Source organism: Gymnogyps californianus, chromosome 5, assembly GCF_018139145.2.
Source record: "Gymnogyps californianus isolate 813 chromosome 5, ASM1813914v2, whole genome shotgun sequence".
NCBI lineage: Eukaryota > Metazoa > Chordata > Aves > Accipitriformes > Cathartidae > Gymnogyps > Gymnogyps californianus.
The window spans coordinates 1,293,166-1,309,111 of NC_059475.1; the positions used below are offsets into that span (position 1 = coordinate 1,293,166).

General features: G+C 46.7%; 1 protein-coding gene across 1 annotated transcript in view; it reads left to right on the forward strand.

Annotated features, from left to right (window-relative positions):
* EPS8L2 (EPS8 like 2) overlaps positions 1 to 15,946 on the forward strand; it is a 68,697-nt gene that overhangs the window by 41,823 nt on the left and 10,928 nt on the right. The window contains exons 5-15 of the mRNA XM_050897959.1: positions 4,561 to 4,722; positions 5,659 to 5,808; positions 5,945 to 6,024; positions 6,161 to 6,300; positions 8,469 to 8,548; positions 9,051 to 9,177; positions 9,537 to 9,625; positions 11,964 to 12,038; positions 13,062 to 13,210; positions 13,393 to 13,519; positions 13,921 to 14,036. Of these exons, the coding sequence (XP_050753916.1) occupies positions 4,561 to 4,722; positions 5,659 to 5,808; positions 5,945 to 6,024; positions 6,161 to 6,300; positions 8,469 to 8,548; positions 9,051 to 9,177; positions 9,537 to 9,625; positions 11,964 to 12,038; positions 13,062 to 13,210; positions 13,393 to 13,519; positions 13,921 to 14,036 (1,295 nt within the window). The remainder of the gene's footprint in view (positions 1 to 4,560; positions 4,723 to 5,658; positions 5,809 to 5,944; positions 6,025 to 6,160; positions 6,301 to 8,468; positions 8,549 to 9,050; positions 9,178 to 9,536; positions 9,626 to 11,963; positions 12,039 to 13,061; positions 13,211 to 13,392; positions 13,520 to 13,920; positions 14,037 to 15,946) is intronic.

The following is a 15,946-nucleotide window of genomic DNA, read 5'->3' on the forward strand; positions in this document are numbered from 1 at the left end:
ACTTTAAATTTAAATTGAAAATGGCATATGAAACCATCATTTATCAAAAATATATTTCCTTTCTGAATAATCAAGATTCAGCAAATTAAAGCGTTGAGTAACTGGGGAGAGGAGAATGGGGGAAAAAAAGATGTTAAAAAGACAAGGGAAATTCTGTAGAAAGAAACAGGAAATGGAGAAGCTGTTGTCCTCTCTCCCTCCTCTGCATTTGGAGAGTAGTGGGAGCTGTTGTCCCTCTCGTCACCCTGTGCTTCAAACCCTTCTTGATCAGCATGGACAGACAGGTTAAAAGCAAGGTTCCCATGGTGGTTACAGGAACTCATCTGCCCAAACAGAGACCACGTTGACTATCATCTTTCAGCTCTCCCTCAGCTACTGCGTCCTCTCAAGTAATTCAAAACCCTTCAGCCATGACAGGCATTAAGCCAAATTCATCTCCCAGCGTCACAGACATCCACTTAAAAACGAGGAGCCAGCCTGGGCATCCTGGGCCCTGCAATTCCTGTAATGCAACACGCCGGTGCAGGCCACCACGGGAACGGAGGTGCCCGTCTGAGGCCAGCTGGGCCATTCATCACTGAAAATCAGGCAAGGCGAGAAAGGAAAACACTTTACGAGGTTCATATTTAGTAGATGGGGCCCTCTCTTCTCTGGTTTAAGACCCCAGTCCAGCAGAGAGCTTAAGTACATGGTTAGAAATAAAAGAGCCTGTTCAGTTGCTTAAAATTAAATTTAGACTTTTAAAAATGCTTGTTTGGAAAGAGGCCCTGGTTTCCATTAGAGAAACTAACTCGATGGCCAGCTGCCCCAACAGTGGCCCTGCCAACCATCCCCATCAGTGACTCCTACCAAATAAAGTCACTCATGGAAGCAGAGAAGGGACTTTAAACAGTGACACGTGCATAAATTCTTCATTAATTATGCCATATGCCACCCATTTGTGAGTCTCTACCTTGAACTTTGACCAAGGCAAACAGGATTTCAGTGGCAGACAGCGAGGTAGGAAAAGGTTTCCTCACAAGAGGCATTTTACACTCTTTGAAGTAATCTATAAGCTGATCAAAGTTTAATAGTGGACAGAGTCATTGCCCATTCTTACAAAAGCTACTATATTTGAATATCCATCTGGATGAAAAGGGTTTTTACTGAGATAAATTAAAGACAGTAGCAAGCTCCTCTCCCTCTACCAGTATCTAAAGTAAATGGAAAAGAAAAAAATATTCTAATGAATCTGAGTTAGACCCAAGTAGCTTTCCCCTCCATGAAAATTAACTTACTTAACAGTAAACAACAAAGGAATTTATGAAGATTGTAAACCTGGCAGTTAAAATAATAGAACAGATAAGAATACTCGTCATCAGGTATAAACCAATTCTCTTCACTGCTCAGAAAGCAGAGGGTTTGTCACCTCCGCACAGATAATATTGACTTTGCGAATACCTTTTCATGCACTATCGTACAATTACAGTAACATATACCTGAGCATGTTTTTCATATCTGATTGCATGGCTAACCTCAGCTTTCAGCTCAAATACCTGCCACGAGTTTTATTTAGACAGTGCCTCACCCAATACCTTTGCTTTATGAACACAGGACTGGGTCTTACACTCTGCAGTGCTTATCCCCTTCTCTGCTCTTTCCAGTCTTTGTGAATTATTCAACAACCACCTTAATAACAAATTGGTCTCCACAAATCCTCTCCACCCCTAATTCCCACCATTGACCATCATGTTTAAAGACTCAGCCCCTTCTGCCTGTCAGGGCTACCAGTGCTTTAAATCTGAGCCTTTCCCCCTGCATCCACCTTGTCTGGAGCCGACTGCAACAACCGTTCTTGCCTGTGCTTCAACACGACTGGCCAAGGCTCCGTGCTCCGAGTACACGCATCCCCCCCCGGTCCATCTGGTCTGTATCAGACCCCAACGTTCACAGCCTCTCCGAGGTCCCTTCATAGCCTATTTCCACTGCAGGACAGTGCTGGTTCCCTCCCTGGTGCTGGAGCAGGGTCAGCTTTGCTGCCTCTTAGTCTGCTTCCCGCTTTGCATTTCCCTGGGCTTTTACAGGTAGAAAGGACTTCCTTCCCAAACAACTCTCTCATCCTCCTCCGTTGCCCTCTGAGGCACATGCTGATTGTGGATGCTATCCATTGGGTTATTTAATCAGCTCATGAGCCGAGACTGCTACTGGGAACAGACAGATTTTCCCCCAGCCCTTTCTCCTTCTCTTCTTGCATTTTGCAGCTCTTACTTGCTAGTCTTCTGGGACAAAGACTGTCCTTTTGTGCCATGCTGGACCCTGACCCCTGATACGGCAATGCTGTAGCAGAGTCAGCACCAGAAAGAAACCACCTGAACCCTGAAAAGGTTATATCTGATCACTGGGAGAAGGCACGAAGACAAGGGATCAGAGGCAGAAAAAACCAGGCAAAACTCATCCTTGTACTAGAGACAACACAGAGCCTCTTCAAATTTCACATCCCAATTTGTGGCTTGCTTTAAACGCACCCCATTTTTCCAGCTCTTGCTTTGAAACCAGGCTGCAGGATTTGTACATCAAAGTCAAGCAGGAGTTTCCACTGCTGCCATCCACACAAACACTAAATGCCCAGCAGGACTGTTGCTGAGGTTGCCGCACTGTTGCCCCCAGCCCCACAGCAAACGCATGTAATGCATCTGCTCTACCTGCAGTACCTGGGTCTCCCTGCCAGAAGGGTTAATCTGCTCCGTGGCTCTTCAGCTGACCCACAGCTGATTCAGCAGCAATGTGTTATTTACCCTAATGCTATTGAGTAGGGGAGGTAAGGGGAGAGGGTCATGCTGGTGGGTGGGCCATCGATATTCCAGGGAAAAGAGAAAGAGCTGGGACCTGGCCTGATAAGCCTCCTGGCAGCAGGCCCTTGGACTAGCTGCAGGACAGATGCATTGGTCAGGCCTATAACTTGCCCATCCAAAAATCTCCTGCCTTTCTCTCCTGGAGAAAGTTGGTTATGACAGGGAAAAGCTTCAGCCGCTTTCCTAGTCAGGCATGTTCTCCTTCCCTTCTCCTCACCAGGAAGGCAGCAGGGGGAACAAGGTGAAACAGGACCATTTCCTTTTCCTTCCTGATTTTTTTTTCCCCCTTCCCCTGTTGTCACCTGAACACATGGCCTGGCTGTGCTGTCACTCCCACAGGGACAACTGCACAGAAAACAGCCTGGCTGCTCTGAGCAGGCAAGGCTCCCAGCTTCTCCTGCCTTGCAGTCCCCTCTGCTGGCCGATGCAAGTTCTCCCTGTCCACAGAGAGCAGTGCCTGCTCTCACTGGCTGCTGATCAGAGTGGAGATAAATAAGTTACCTGGATTTCTGGAGTGGCCTTCACCCACTGCTGGGGGGGGGGGGGGGGGCGGGGGGGGGCGGGGGCACACGCACCATTTGGATGCGACACACTTCTCCTTTCTGCAGCTGCCTCCCTGCCCTGCCCAGCATTCCCCTCACACAGAGCCCCAGGAGCAGTCCAAAGCCCGCAGGCACAGCTCGATTACACAAACTCTTTGTAAATACCAGTGCCAAGCGCAAGGCTTGGATCGCTACGCGCTTCAGGACACAGTTAGAGCTGGGATGGGAAAGCACACAAGTGCAGTCATGTCTGGGATGTTACCACCTTACCTGAGCTGCTCCCAGCCCAAGTGCACACATAAGGCAGCGCAAGAGGGGAGGACAGCATGGAAATCAGGCTGGTAGTGGGCAGAGCAGTAGGCTGGGTTTATAGGACAGGTGGAGGGAGGGAGGAAAACGAGGGTAATCTAGCAAAGCCACAGTACAGGACAGAGGCAAGTAGCAAAAAAAATCCCTTCTTACAGTCAGCAATGCCAATATTCACTACCATGAGGGCTGATTTGGGTAATTTTGGGGGGAAGGTAACATGAGGGGATTGAAAGGCTGATGTAGAGCCAGCTGCCAGGTTTGGAGTCGTCTTGCAGACCGGGCAGCTTTGCAGTGCAGAAGCTCTCTGGTGCAGCTGTGCTGCCTGTTGAATTACCCAGGGCAGGGGACCTGGCCGAATCCCAGGTATCGCATGGATCGCACCTCAGCACAGAGGACTAACATTTGCCCATGGCTTGTGTGAGCTCTTTGCTTGGGACAAATTCCACACAGGGAGATCTGCTACACAAGACGAGCAAAATGCAAGTGCTTTTAGCTCGGCAAGTGAAGCTTAATTACCATATTTAAACTTCCAAGCCAGTTTCGGAAAAGCCAGGGGACTAACTTGTGTGTACAAAGCATTTGCACTGCTGAATGGGGGCCAGAGCTGCTAGAATTGACATATGATGAGATAAATATGCAAGTGGTGAAACTCATTATGAAAACCCTTGCTGCGTTATGAAACCCTAATCTTTCACCACTGTGGCCAGGCTGGTACTGACAAGCAGAACATACGCTTTCTGCAACAACTGTTTCATGCCTGTGCTCTAAAGAACAAACAGTAGGTCAAGCCTTTAGAGATGGTTTCACCACTGATTTATGGTACACACACCATCAAATCTTTTTCACCTGTTTTTTCCTCCTTTCCCCCCCAACTTCAGCACTTGGCCACGTTCATCATGGACAAGAGCGAGTCCATCGTGACGGTGGATGATGCTATTCGAAAACTCATCTTGCTCAACTCCAAAGAGAAGATCTGGACACAGGAGATGCTGCTGCAAGTGAACGACAAGTCCATTCGCCTGCTGGACTGCGAGTCGCAGGTACCCAGAGCTCTGCGAGAGCTACCCACAGATCGACGCATGGGGTGCAGTGTGTACCCTGCCCGTTCCGCCTGGGAGGGTCATTTCTAAGGAACCCAAACAAAGGCAAATCACTACCAAAAATCCACTCCTGGGTGTGCGGGGGCCGGCTGACTCTAATTCAAAGGGCAGGTAGGTGTGGGATGATTTATTCATGGCTCCAGAGCACAGATACTCCAGGTGAAAGATACCTTGAGCTGTGCTCCAGGCCAACAGTAAAACTGCTTTCTGTGGGAGTGATGGAGACTTACAGGTCCTCAGAGATCTGCATAAAGCATAAGCAGAGAGGGAAGGACATATTACATGCAATAAAATAACACGCAGGATCACCTGCCTGAGAAGAGTGCCCCATTTTGACAGGTGATACATGTACATGCACACAGGGCACCTAATCTGAGGGGAAAGAGCAGCCAGATAGTGGGAAAGGGATGGTGCTGCCCTGATTTTAGCAATGAGAAACAAAAGAATATTAGCCCAAGGTCATCCAAGGAGACAGTGGGAGGGTAAGCCCCCCATAGAAAGCATCCTTCCTCCCAGTGCTTTGCTGGGATGCATGACAAGTGTACTGGTACAGGTGGAGCACAGCGATAAGACGATGGTGAGCAACAAAGCTCAAGTTATTGAAGTCTCACACTGGGCCCCATATTCAGGACTCAGAGGAGAACAAGAGCTCACCTGTGTTTGCCATCCGCCTCTCTCCTATTTCACAGTCCCAAGCCACTGCCCCTCTGCAAACCCTGACATGTATCTTTGAAGAGCCCAGCAAACCACTGCTGAGAAGCCAAGCTCTGCCAGGTCTCTCTCCTCAAACAGGGAACCCAGGAGTTCATACACAGGACCATTCCGCGTCAGTTCAATAGTTTCACCTTGCCTGACCCCTTCCTCTTTCTCTTCCAGGAGGAGCTGGAGGACTTCCCTCTGCCGACAGTCCAGCACTGCCAAACGGTGCTGAATCAGATGCGCTATTCCTCCATCCTCCTCCTGGTGTGTCAGGATTCGGAGCAGCACAAACCTGACATCCACTTCTTCAACTGCGATGAGGTGGAGGTGAGCAGAGCCCTCCTTGCTGGTGTGAAACAGAGAACAAAATATGCTCCTAGCTGTCTGCCAGCCTTTGCCCACTTAGAGCCCTCAATCCTTTCCAAAGCAAAGCCCTTAAGAACATCCCTGTTTTATCTTTGAGGCGGAGATGGTTCACGAGGACATAGAAAGCGCCCTGGCGGACCACAAGCATGGGAAGAAGATACGGCCACAGACACTCAAGTAAGTACTGCAGGACACAGCTGGGAGTAAAGAAAAAAATAAAAGCCCCATTTACTGTGGTGCATTCGCACACCAGTCTCTCAGAAACAGGATCGGCAGCCACTGACAGGGTTGTTCTGCGTTGTTTCCCTTGCAGGGCAAATCAAGAAAAGATCAGGCAGAGACAATCCATCCTCCCACCGCCGCAAGGGCCGGCTCCCATCCCGATCCAGCATGACATGCGAGGCTCAGGGATGAACAGGAACCGGGTGGCACCCCCTTCCCAGCACAATCCAGGTACTGGCAGCGCTGAGCAAGTCTGTCCTGGGGACGGGGGACTTGTTAGCCCGGACAGCTAACCCTCCTGAAGTGGCCTGTGGTCATTTCAGGCCCTGTATTGCTGGGACACAGGGAAGCCCAGTGTCTTTTCACTGTGTTATTTAATAACGCAGACACATACCAAAGGCACAACATTCTGTTGCATCTCTGGCTGTGCTTTATAAATGCCTAAAAATTGGGTTGCAGCAAAACATTTGCACCCACTGGGCTAGCAGCAGGCATCTTCTGCTCAATGACAGCTCAATAAATCAAAGCTCCCAGAAACTCCTTGTAACGACACCTGTATTTTGGGGATACTGAAATTCCCCAAATAGGTGAAAGCTCCTCATGAAATTGAGCCATCACATCAAGTTTGGACCAGGCACCAGTGATCTTAAAACACACAGACAAGACAGACCTGGTCAGAAAGGCAAATTCCTGGCTCTGCTGACTTCACAGGAGCCAAGATTTCACCCTCAGAAATCAAATGGTTTGCACGAGTTCTCCTAGAGTTGAGTGTGGAAACGCAGATCTGAGCTCACACCTCTCATGTGCTAATCTAAAATCTTATTCCAAAATCATCCTGACTTCAGCTTATTTGAGCTGGCTTGAAAAAAAACTTATATTCCTCTTTGGAGAAAGTAGTAACAGAAATAAGCTCCTGGTAACAGAAATAAGCTCTTCCTCTGACAAAAGCTCAAATTGACTAAAGTGACAAGCAAACTTTAAGCCTTTTTTATCACTGCCTATTGTACCACCTTCTCTTAGGATTAATTTCTAGGTTCAAGGAAAACATGTAATCAGGATACTATAAGAAACTCCAAACACCAGCTGAGGAGAGAAAACACTTATTTCGCTGGGATGGGATCTGTGATCTGGCAGTCTGTTTCAGGTCCAGCTTTGTGTAATGAAAATAAGGTCTATTTTGAGAGCTGGACCATGTATAAACATCTATATTCTGATGCACAGCAGTTTTTAATGAAACGGCCACCATTAACTCTGCCCTCCCCAGGATGCTTAGCATAAACCTTGAAGTCCATTGCTTACATCAGCAGAGCTGGGCATTTACCCAGGCAGGATTTCCGAGAACACAGAGACTGGCACGAAAGCAGGTGACAGGAGAAAGCCCTGAGTGACGCCTGTTTGCTGAGATCGCTTCGCCTTTGAGACACGCCTTACTGCTTTTTCTACAAAACCTGTCAAAACTAATAACCTTATCTTAACACTTAAAGATGACGTACATTTTTCACGGTCCTTTGCCAGAACTGCCTCCCCAGTTCTCCCACTTTATATACCTTGCTGTCCAAACACCTGCTGTGCTGGCCCTTTCAAACCCCATTTCACTGAGCTGACGTTATTCTTTTCACAAGAGGCCACCCGAGCAATTGTTCACACTGAAATATCACCCCCTCACTGAGTGTCTGTCTTCTGGAAGCTGGGAGGCACCTGTGCTTTTTCTATTGCAGGAGGATTTTTTTTTAATACCCATTAAAAACACTTGAGAGACTGCACACAAGTTTGTACAAAAATGTTGATTTGTGCATAGGCCTGCCTAAACATCAGTCATGCAGAATTCCTGGCATGCTACTTTCTAGCAAGTGACAGAAGAAATAAGACCGGGAAGTGAATGCAACTTTCTCAACTACTATTTAGTTAAACTGATATCTCTAGGACAAGGAATGCTCCTGCAGAGAGCTAGGGGTTAGAAGAGAGGGTGGGAGTTACTCTAATTGCACTTTATATACGTGTGGAGTGCTCCGCCATGCAAGCGGTGGCTCTTCAGCTCCTCTGCGAGTGTAAGTCAGCTTAGATGCAAAGGCAAAGGAATTAGTGACTCACAGCAGCTGGAGACAGGGGCTTGCAGGTCTCTGCCCGTAGCTGGCAGCTCTTCATGATTCATTCACTGCTTATATTTGAAAACAGGCAGCGTATTGACAGAGAGGGTTGGCGGGCAGGTGCTGTGACCTTGGAAGATTTAATCGACAGCTTTGATCACTTCCTGCTCTTTATTCTGGGTTATGAGAACACCTCAGGAGATGACAAACAACCAAGCTGGGAATTACCAGCCCATGGATCCCTGCATTTAATGGAGCCTATGTTCAACCTCTTATAGCAAATATATTTTTCTCTCCCTCCCTTGTTTGCAGAGTATGAACGACGAGGCTCTGGCTCTCATGACCACGAAGAGTCCCGAGCCATCTTAGCACAGAAGATTGAAAAAGAAACGGTTGGTAACAAGAACTTTGCACAGTCAGTAGGCAGAAGGAGAGGGAGAAGAGAGGAAGGAAGCAAGGGGCTCCTCCACGAGCAGACATTTTATGCATAATCTAATCATTGTTAAACTGGTATCTGCCGTGCATAAAGATAAGGCGAACAAAAGCAAAGCTCCATCACTGGGTCAGTTACAATCTCCTTTGACCTGAGGTAGCTCTGCTGATTTCAGAAGGTCTGCTCTTCCCCAGCCCACAGTCCGGTCTTGGGGCTATTTTCCAGATGTCCATTAGCAGGGGTCATTTGTCACATTGATAAGTACAGCACACAACCAGGCACAGCTTTCTGTTTGGAAAGTGATGAATTCAGCTTAATTTCACGCCTGGATTCCCCATTCCTGTGCCTTCTTCCAGGAAACGAAGCAGGCACAGAGCAGCACACTCTGCGATTCGGGCTTCCCAGCTGCGTGCAGTTTGAGCTCTCTTTCACCTTGGTTTGTTGCATTTCTGTCCTCACAGCAAATCCTGAACTGCACTCTGGACGACATTGAAGTGTTTGTTGCCAGGCTTCAGAAGGCTGCAGAGGCATTCAGACAGCTCAACCAAAGGAAGAAAGGGAAGAAGAACAAGAAGAAAGGGCCAGCAGGTACAGTGCAGGGGCTAGAACAAATGGGGGACACAGGGGCACAGGTGAAGACTGGGAGGAGACCTCAGCTCACGTCCTAGCACAGCCAGATTGATGCAGCAGCACGGCTATGGACCCAACAGCAGCTACACCAGTTTGGAAGGTGCCGCTGGTCTGTGGGGACCTCTTGTAGAGCACACAGAGCCTAGTGAAGCCTCCAACACAGAGAAAGACTTTTGTCTTTTCTTGAACTACTAAAAATCAAGGGTTCTAGTCTCAGCACCCATTATTGCTATGTCTTCTGCATGCCAGCAAGAAGAAACTTTCCTGAAAAGGCATGCTCTAATTAAAGTGTCTTTCTCTCCACCTTCTCATGAAAGAGGGCATGCTGACTCTTCGAGCAAGACCCCCAAGTGAGGCCGAGTTCATCGACTGCTTCCAGAAAACCAAACTGGCTTTTAACCTCTTGGTAAGACACAGAGGGTATTTTCATCCTGTGCAGAGACAGGGCTTTTCCCCATATATCACAGCAGTAAGCATTTAAAGTGAAATTTGAACTGAAAACACTATCAAGGGACAACGGTGTGAATCCCAGATTCTTCAGAATCCAGAACAAACATTGTGTCAGGCTTGTGCAGGTTTCTTGGGCCAAGCTGTTAAACTGAAACTAGAAGCACAAAGTCCAGGATGGGACTGAGCAGCCAGGGGCCTTGCAAGGCCTGGATCTCTTTTCATATACAGTCCTGTCTTAAAGCATTTGTGAAGCTGTGAACTTAGAGAGCCAAGAACTGCCATGCCAACCTTGCTGATAGCTGTGCAAAGGCTATATAGACATCCCCACATCCCCACTCTAGATACTCGCTTCTGTTTGTGGCCTTTAAAAATCTGAGTAGTTTTGTTACAGCTCTAGTCCTTTCTACCCTTACAAGCATAAAACAGATGACTGTAAATATTAAAAGTCTTATCTACTTTAAATTGTTCTATCCGATTCTGTCTACAGAGCAGCTGTAAAGCTGCCTCAGCCAGAGGCCTGGAAAGTCTCTGGTTAACAATAACTGATGTCCCCCGTTGTCCCGAGGTCCCTGGCTCCTCCTCTCTTTCTCCCCTGGAGGAGCTGCTGTGTTCAGAAGGGGATGAAAAGCAGGAGCATAAAGATGTTCCCAGCGCTGCCAGCTCTGCTTAGTGAAGTATGTGAGACCAGGAGGGTAATGAGCCAGAAGGAAATTCTGTCGGTTCTGACCAAACTTGCCCAGCCAACACGGCCTAACAAGATCCTTCCTGAGAAGTTGTTAGTAAGGAAACCACAGAGATTGTAAACAACCTTAATGCAGGACACCAAGCTCCAGCCTTTTCTTTTAGAAGCAAATATGCATACATTTTTGCCTGCTCAGGACCAGAACTGAGTCTTGGAGGTGGCAGCTCTGGCCAGCAATCACTGCTCTTTCACAAACCGATCAGGTGCCCCGCTCAGACTATGCCACGCATCCACAGCGGGATGTTAGTTTCCCTGAAGAAGCAGCTGAGGATTCTCCAAGCATAAAGAAATCCCATCCGGGCTGTTGCATCTCAGCCCTTTCTGACCACTGACACAGCCGAGAGAAATACAGTTGAGTCAGTGCAGTTAGCCAAACCCTCAGTCACAGCACAGATCTGCGCTGGAGTAGTGTCCTACCCTGGACACTGCCAATCGTGCAATGCAGCTGCAAGTGCAGATCTGTGCAAATGCTCTGGCACGCAGCCCCCGAGCTCAGCACCGCTGCTGCTCCCGTCAGCCGCGTGGGAGCTAACACGTAGGAAATTCATTTACGTGCCCAAGCTCTCCCTGCACTTGGGCCCTGGACTTTGCTGCCCGCATATCCGCAAACCCACAAAGAGCAGCTGATCTCCCGGCAAGAGGCCAAGGGCAAGTAAGAAGGAGGGCAGGGAATCAGTGGTGGAGCACTGCCATGTCTGCCCCAGCACTGCTGTCACATGCCACATGGCTGCAAAGTCCTTATGAAGTGCCATTTCATTTAGTCACCTTGTCACCATCAGTTATTTCACACTTGGCACTCCACATTAATGTTTAATCACCAGCATTTAAAATGCCTTGCACTTCGGTAGGGAGGAGGGAGTCTGTTTTCTATTGCAGCAATGCCAGTAGCACAGGACACAAGAAAGAGCTGAAAGGAAGCACAAACTGAAGCGGTTTCTCACCACAGCTTAGCTGATTGCTGTTAATGAAATGCAATTCTTGCAGTAAAGTAATCCTAAGCGTTTGCTCCTCCATCCCACCACAGTCTACTCCAAATACCAAACATTTCAAGTGACCAGGGCAGCTCTAGGTGCTGCAGGCAAGACCTTGGTGGAGATTTTTCCTTGTCAGCAATTTGCCAAGGGACCCCACAAAACACTTGTTCTGTTGTTTTCATTCATGGGAACTGGTGGGATTTTCAACTTTGCTAGAGTCAGAAGCAACAGGCCTGGCCCTTCATCGCTAAGACTTTCAAAATAAGCCAAGGTTTTCTACTTCTCCTCAAAATAGCTTCAAAGGGACTGATTTTAAGAGAGCAGGTACTCCACCCCTCCTGAAATTCAACACCCTTAGAAATGGACACAAAATAAAAATTATCTAAACCTGAATGATTCCTACTCCCCAATCACTTACTCTTCTTCCCTGACTTCAGGTGCACTGTTAAAAATTTCCTTACTTTTCAAGCTGTGTTATTAACTATAGCAAATATCAGTCAGCAACAATCCATCCATGTGACAGAAAAGAGAAGGCAAAATCAGGTTAGGGTTAAACTGGGTTTCCTTTCTGTTTTCAGGCCAAACTGAGAAAGCACATCCAGAACCCCAGCGCTTCAGAGTTGGTGCATTTCCTATTTGGGCCGCTGGAACTGGTAAACCTTATTCACAGGTTTCACTGTGAACTCACTTTTTATTTCTAATGTTGCTAGATTACGCAGAAGAGTTAGAAGACTGCTCACAACTGGCTAAAGCTTTCTCAGTAAAGTCTAGAAGCAACACCACCAGTGTTTCTGGACTCTGATCTGATTTCCAGCTTGAAGTAAATACACAAACCCTAGCAAATATGAATCTTTCCACCCCATTAATAAAGACTTACTGTGAACAAAAGTGCAAGCCAGGTATGGTTCCCATTGGGAATCTGCCTGATCTCACCTTCAAGCAAACAGGGCTCAATATTTGCACTGAAAATAGGAAGCAGAAATCCCAACTTGAAAAAGAAGCCAGAAGGGACACAGAAATACCGAGTGATTTTCCATTTTTTAAAGTGCCAGTTTGCAATGTATCCTAACAACGGCTAATTTTTAGATCAGACCTTGCTTTGACTCCAATAGAAAAATTATTGTGTTCCTCTGAACTGTCCAGTCTTCTTCAAAGATTTAGGTTGATGTTTCTTGAGACAACTGAGCTGATCTAAGGATTAACTGCTGCCAACAGGAGTCAGGCCATCCCTTGGCATGAAGGCTTGCCCTCTGGCTTTTGTTTTACACCTTGGAGAACTTGGTCAGGAACTATTTGCCTTATTTGTCTATTTGCTTTTTCTTAATAAAATCTGCCAATCAAGTACTATCAGTGCAGTGCAAGGATAATAAGGGGATGCTGAGGGAATACAGCATCCCTTTTAGGTGGCAGCAAACCATTAATTTGTGAAACCTCACCCTTACATATGAAGGCATAGAGGAGAACTTTGGAAGTGCAAGTCTAATGTGAGTTAGCCTGGTTTTAGAGGTACTCACCAGGGAGGGTACATTGACTTCCTTCAGAGTGGGCAGGCATAGAGACTCCAAAGGATCAGAGCCACTGATTTTTGTCTTTGATTTCTGTTCCTTTGTGCGTGTGCTGGTTTGATATTTTGAACATTTCCTGCAAAATCTCTCATATTTGTGTGTGTAATCCAGATCATCAGTAGCTGTGGTGGCCCTGAGCTTGCCAGGTCTGTCGTCAGCCCACTCCTTTCTAAAGACACCACAGATTTCCTCAGAGGACACCTGACACCAAAAGAGATAAACCTCTGGGACTCCCTGGGAGAGACATGGACCAGATCCAGGTGAGGACAGAGCTGCCATTTCACCAGGTTCCCCAAGCTCTTGAGAAAGGCAGAGGGGATGCTTGATTTTACAGCCATGTCAGAGGGTCAAGGATCCCCTGATGCCCCTGCTTCTCCCTGACATGCTTTCAGAGACATGTTCCTTGTGAATCTCACTGCATATTCCCCGCTTCATGTCCTAGAGCTGAATGGCCCCGAGAAGCAAACATCCCCACCTACATCCCCAAATTCCGCAATGGCTGGGAACCGCCCACAGAAATCTTCCGCGGAGCTCCCTGGGAAATAGACATCGGACACTTGCAAGAAGAGGTTAGTCTTGTGCCCCCAGTCGTCCTCTCTTCTTTTCCCCTTTTCCCCTCCCTCTCCCTTTTTCAGAGTGAGGGATGGATCTGTGGAGTTTGCAGTGGTGTGTAACAAGTAGTCGGCTCAAAACTCAGTCAGATCTGGTCATTCCAGTTAAATACAGAAAGAAAATAAGGCCAGAAAAGGGCAGCAATCATCAGCCTCACCTCCTGATTAACAGGAAATAGGATACTATACCTTAACTGAGCCCCATGGATACAGGTTTGCCTGAAGAACATTTCTTTGGTGTGCACCTCATCGTGACCAAAAGCTTCCAGGCCATGATTCATCTACCACTATCACTCTCCTTTTCTCTGATACAGCTTTCCCCTTTCCTGGTAACACTGACTCCATTTTTACTTTTCCAGCTATCATCAGCCAATGGATATCCTTACCGTAACTCCTCACTCAAGCGCAGCCAGACCGCTGATCAGACACAAGCTGTGGATGCCTTTAAACAGAACGTAACTCAGCATGTAAATAGGTAACGTATCAGCACCACCCTGGACAACTGTAACCTCATAAACACCCACTGCACCATATCATGACACCAGGATGTTTTGGCATCCTGGCAGATAACTCTCTGCCATTATTAATTCAGACTTGTTAACAAGATCAAGAGAACTCGAAGATCAGACAAGGGATTATTAATGTAAACACTGTCTGCTTTTTAATCACCAGCAGGTCTACAAGGAAATGGGTTACACATGTTTTCCAGCACAAGAGGCAAAAATATTGACTGACTTCCTTAGTCAATCAGTAGGTCTTGTTTCATAACATCAGCCCACCAAAGTGATATTAAGGATCATGTGCCAAAGATACTGCGCTGCCATTTTGTTCTCCGTACATTTAGAGAAGTTAGTATCTCTCCATTCATCCTAAAGCCACAACAGCTTGCACAGAAAGAACCTGCTTATAGGAGGAATCTGTACTAAGGCAGAGCACCCGCAAGCTTTCCCCTGTTGAAAAACGCAGTGCTGGGAAAGAGCAGCCTGCCCTCAGCACCACTGCACGGAAAACGTTTTAACTGAGGCAGTGCCATTTCGTTTCACTGGAGGCAGCAGCTCCTCCTTTTGCTTTCAGTCACAACCAAAGGGAAAAACATTTATTAGAGGCTGAAAAAAATGAGAATGTGTTTCTGGTCTTTCCCATCTCTCCATCAGGAAACTGACAGGGCGTTGATTTCAGACAACTCTTCTTAATGAGATAAATCCAGAAAATGGGAAAAAACCTCCCCTTTCTTCAGAAGTCTTGGAAAGTTCAGTTCCCAACTCAGAACCAACCAGGCCACCCTTCGCCTCAGGCTTTTTTCCAAGGGAAAGATGGCTCTTTCACAATTTAACCAAACACGCTGCCCCGCTGCTAGTTTTCTATCACCAGCTACTCAGTGGTATAAAATCTTTATGAAAGTACTTTTGGTTCAAAGTTTAGAGGCTTTTCATCTGCTTGCTTGTTTACATGAGCTTACGCTTTTGAAATTTTCACAGGATCTCTGAATTTCAACAAACTCTTCCCAAATTGCAAATGAATTCTCTGCCATACTCCGCTTTGCACTGATTTGACATGAAGTTACCAACTTCAAATCTTTAAAGACTGGAAATCCGGACCCAGCAAAGCACTCAACCATGCACTTTTCTGTAGCCAGCTCTAGACTGGGAAAAAAACCTTCAAGCCAGACTGTTTTTTCATGGTTTTATGTTCTAATTTACAAGATTTATAAGCTACTACAAAAAACTTCAAATTCACAGCAAAATACCTTAAATCCAATTATTTCAGCAAAATAACTTATTCTTCTCATTCATCCCATCAAAGGTCCTGGTGGGACCATAAAATGGTACAGATGCAGTGTTGAGTAGGGAAAGAATATTGATAACAAATTCTCTTCTCCAATTCCATTTTTCTCAGTGAGGTTATGAAAAATAAGGAGAACTTAATTTACATGAGAACATTTAAGTTTAGTGACTGGTAGATAATGCACATAAGGAAACATTTTCATCTGTTAGTCTCAGCACAGGCAAACTATAAATAGTAGTATCGAGTCCTGGAATATAAATTAGCAGCGTGCCTTTTTACCAAGGTGACCGTTTCCCTGAGGCACCACCCAGTCTAACTACAGTGTGGGCTCACGCAAGAGTAGATGAGGATCTCTTTTCTCCTGGGATAGGTGTTGTAACTTTTTAACCTACCTTTCAGACTGTCAACAGCAAGTTTTCCTTATGGATAACGTTTAAGGGAAAAAAAAAAAAAAAAATCAAAGTTAATGGCACTGAAGCAGATGCTAAAATTGAGAATGTGCTTAGATGCCTTCTTCAGCCCAGAGCAGACCTCAGCCAAGTCTGCCCAGATGTTTGCCAACATCACAGTCCTGGGACAGGCGTATTTCCTGCTATACTC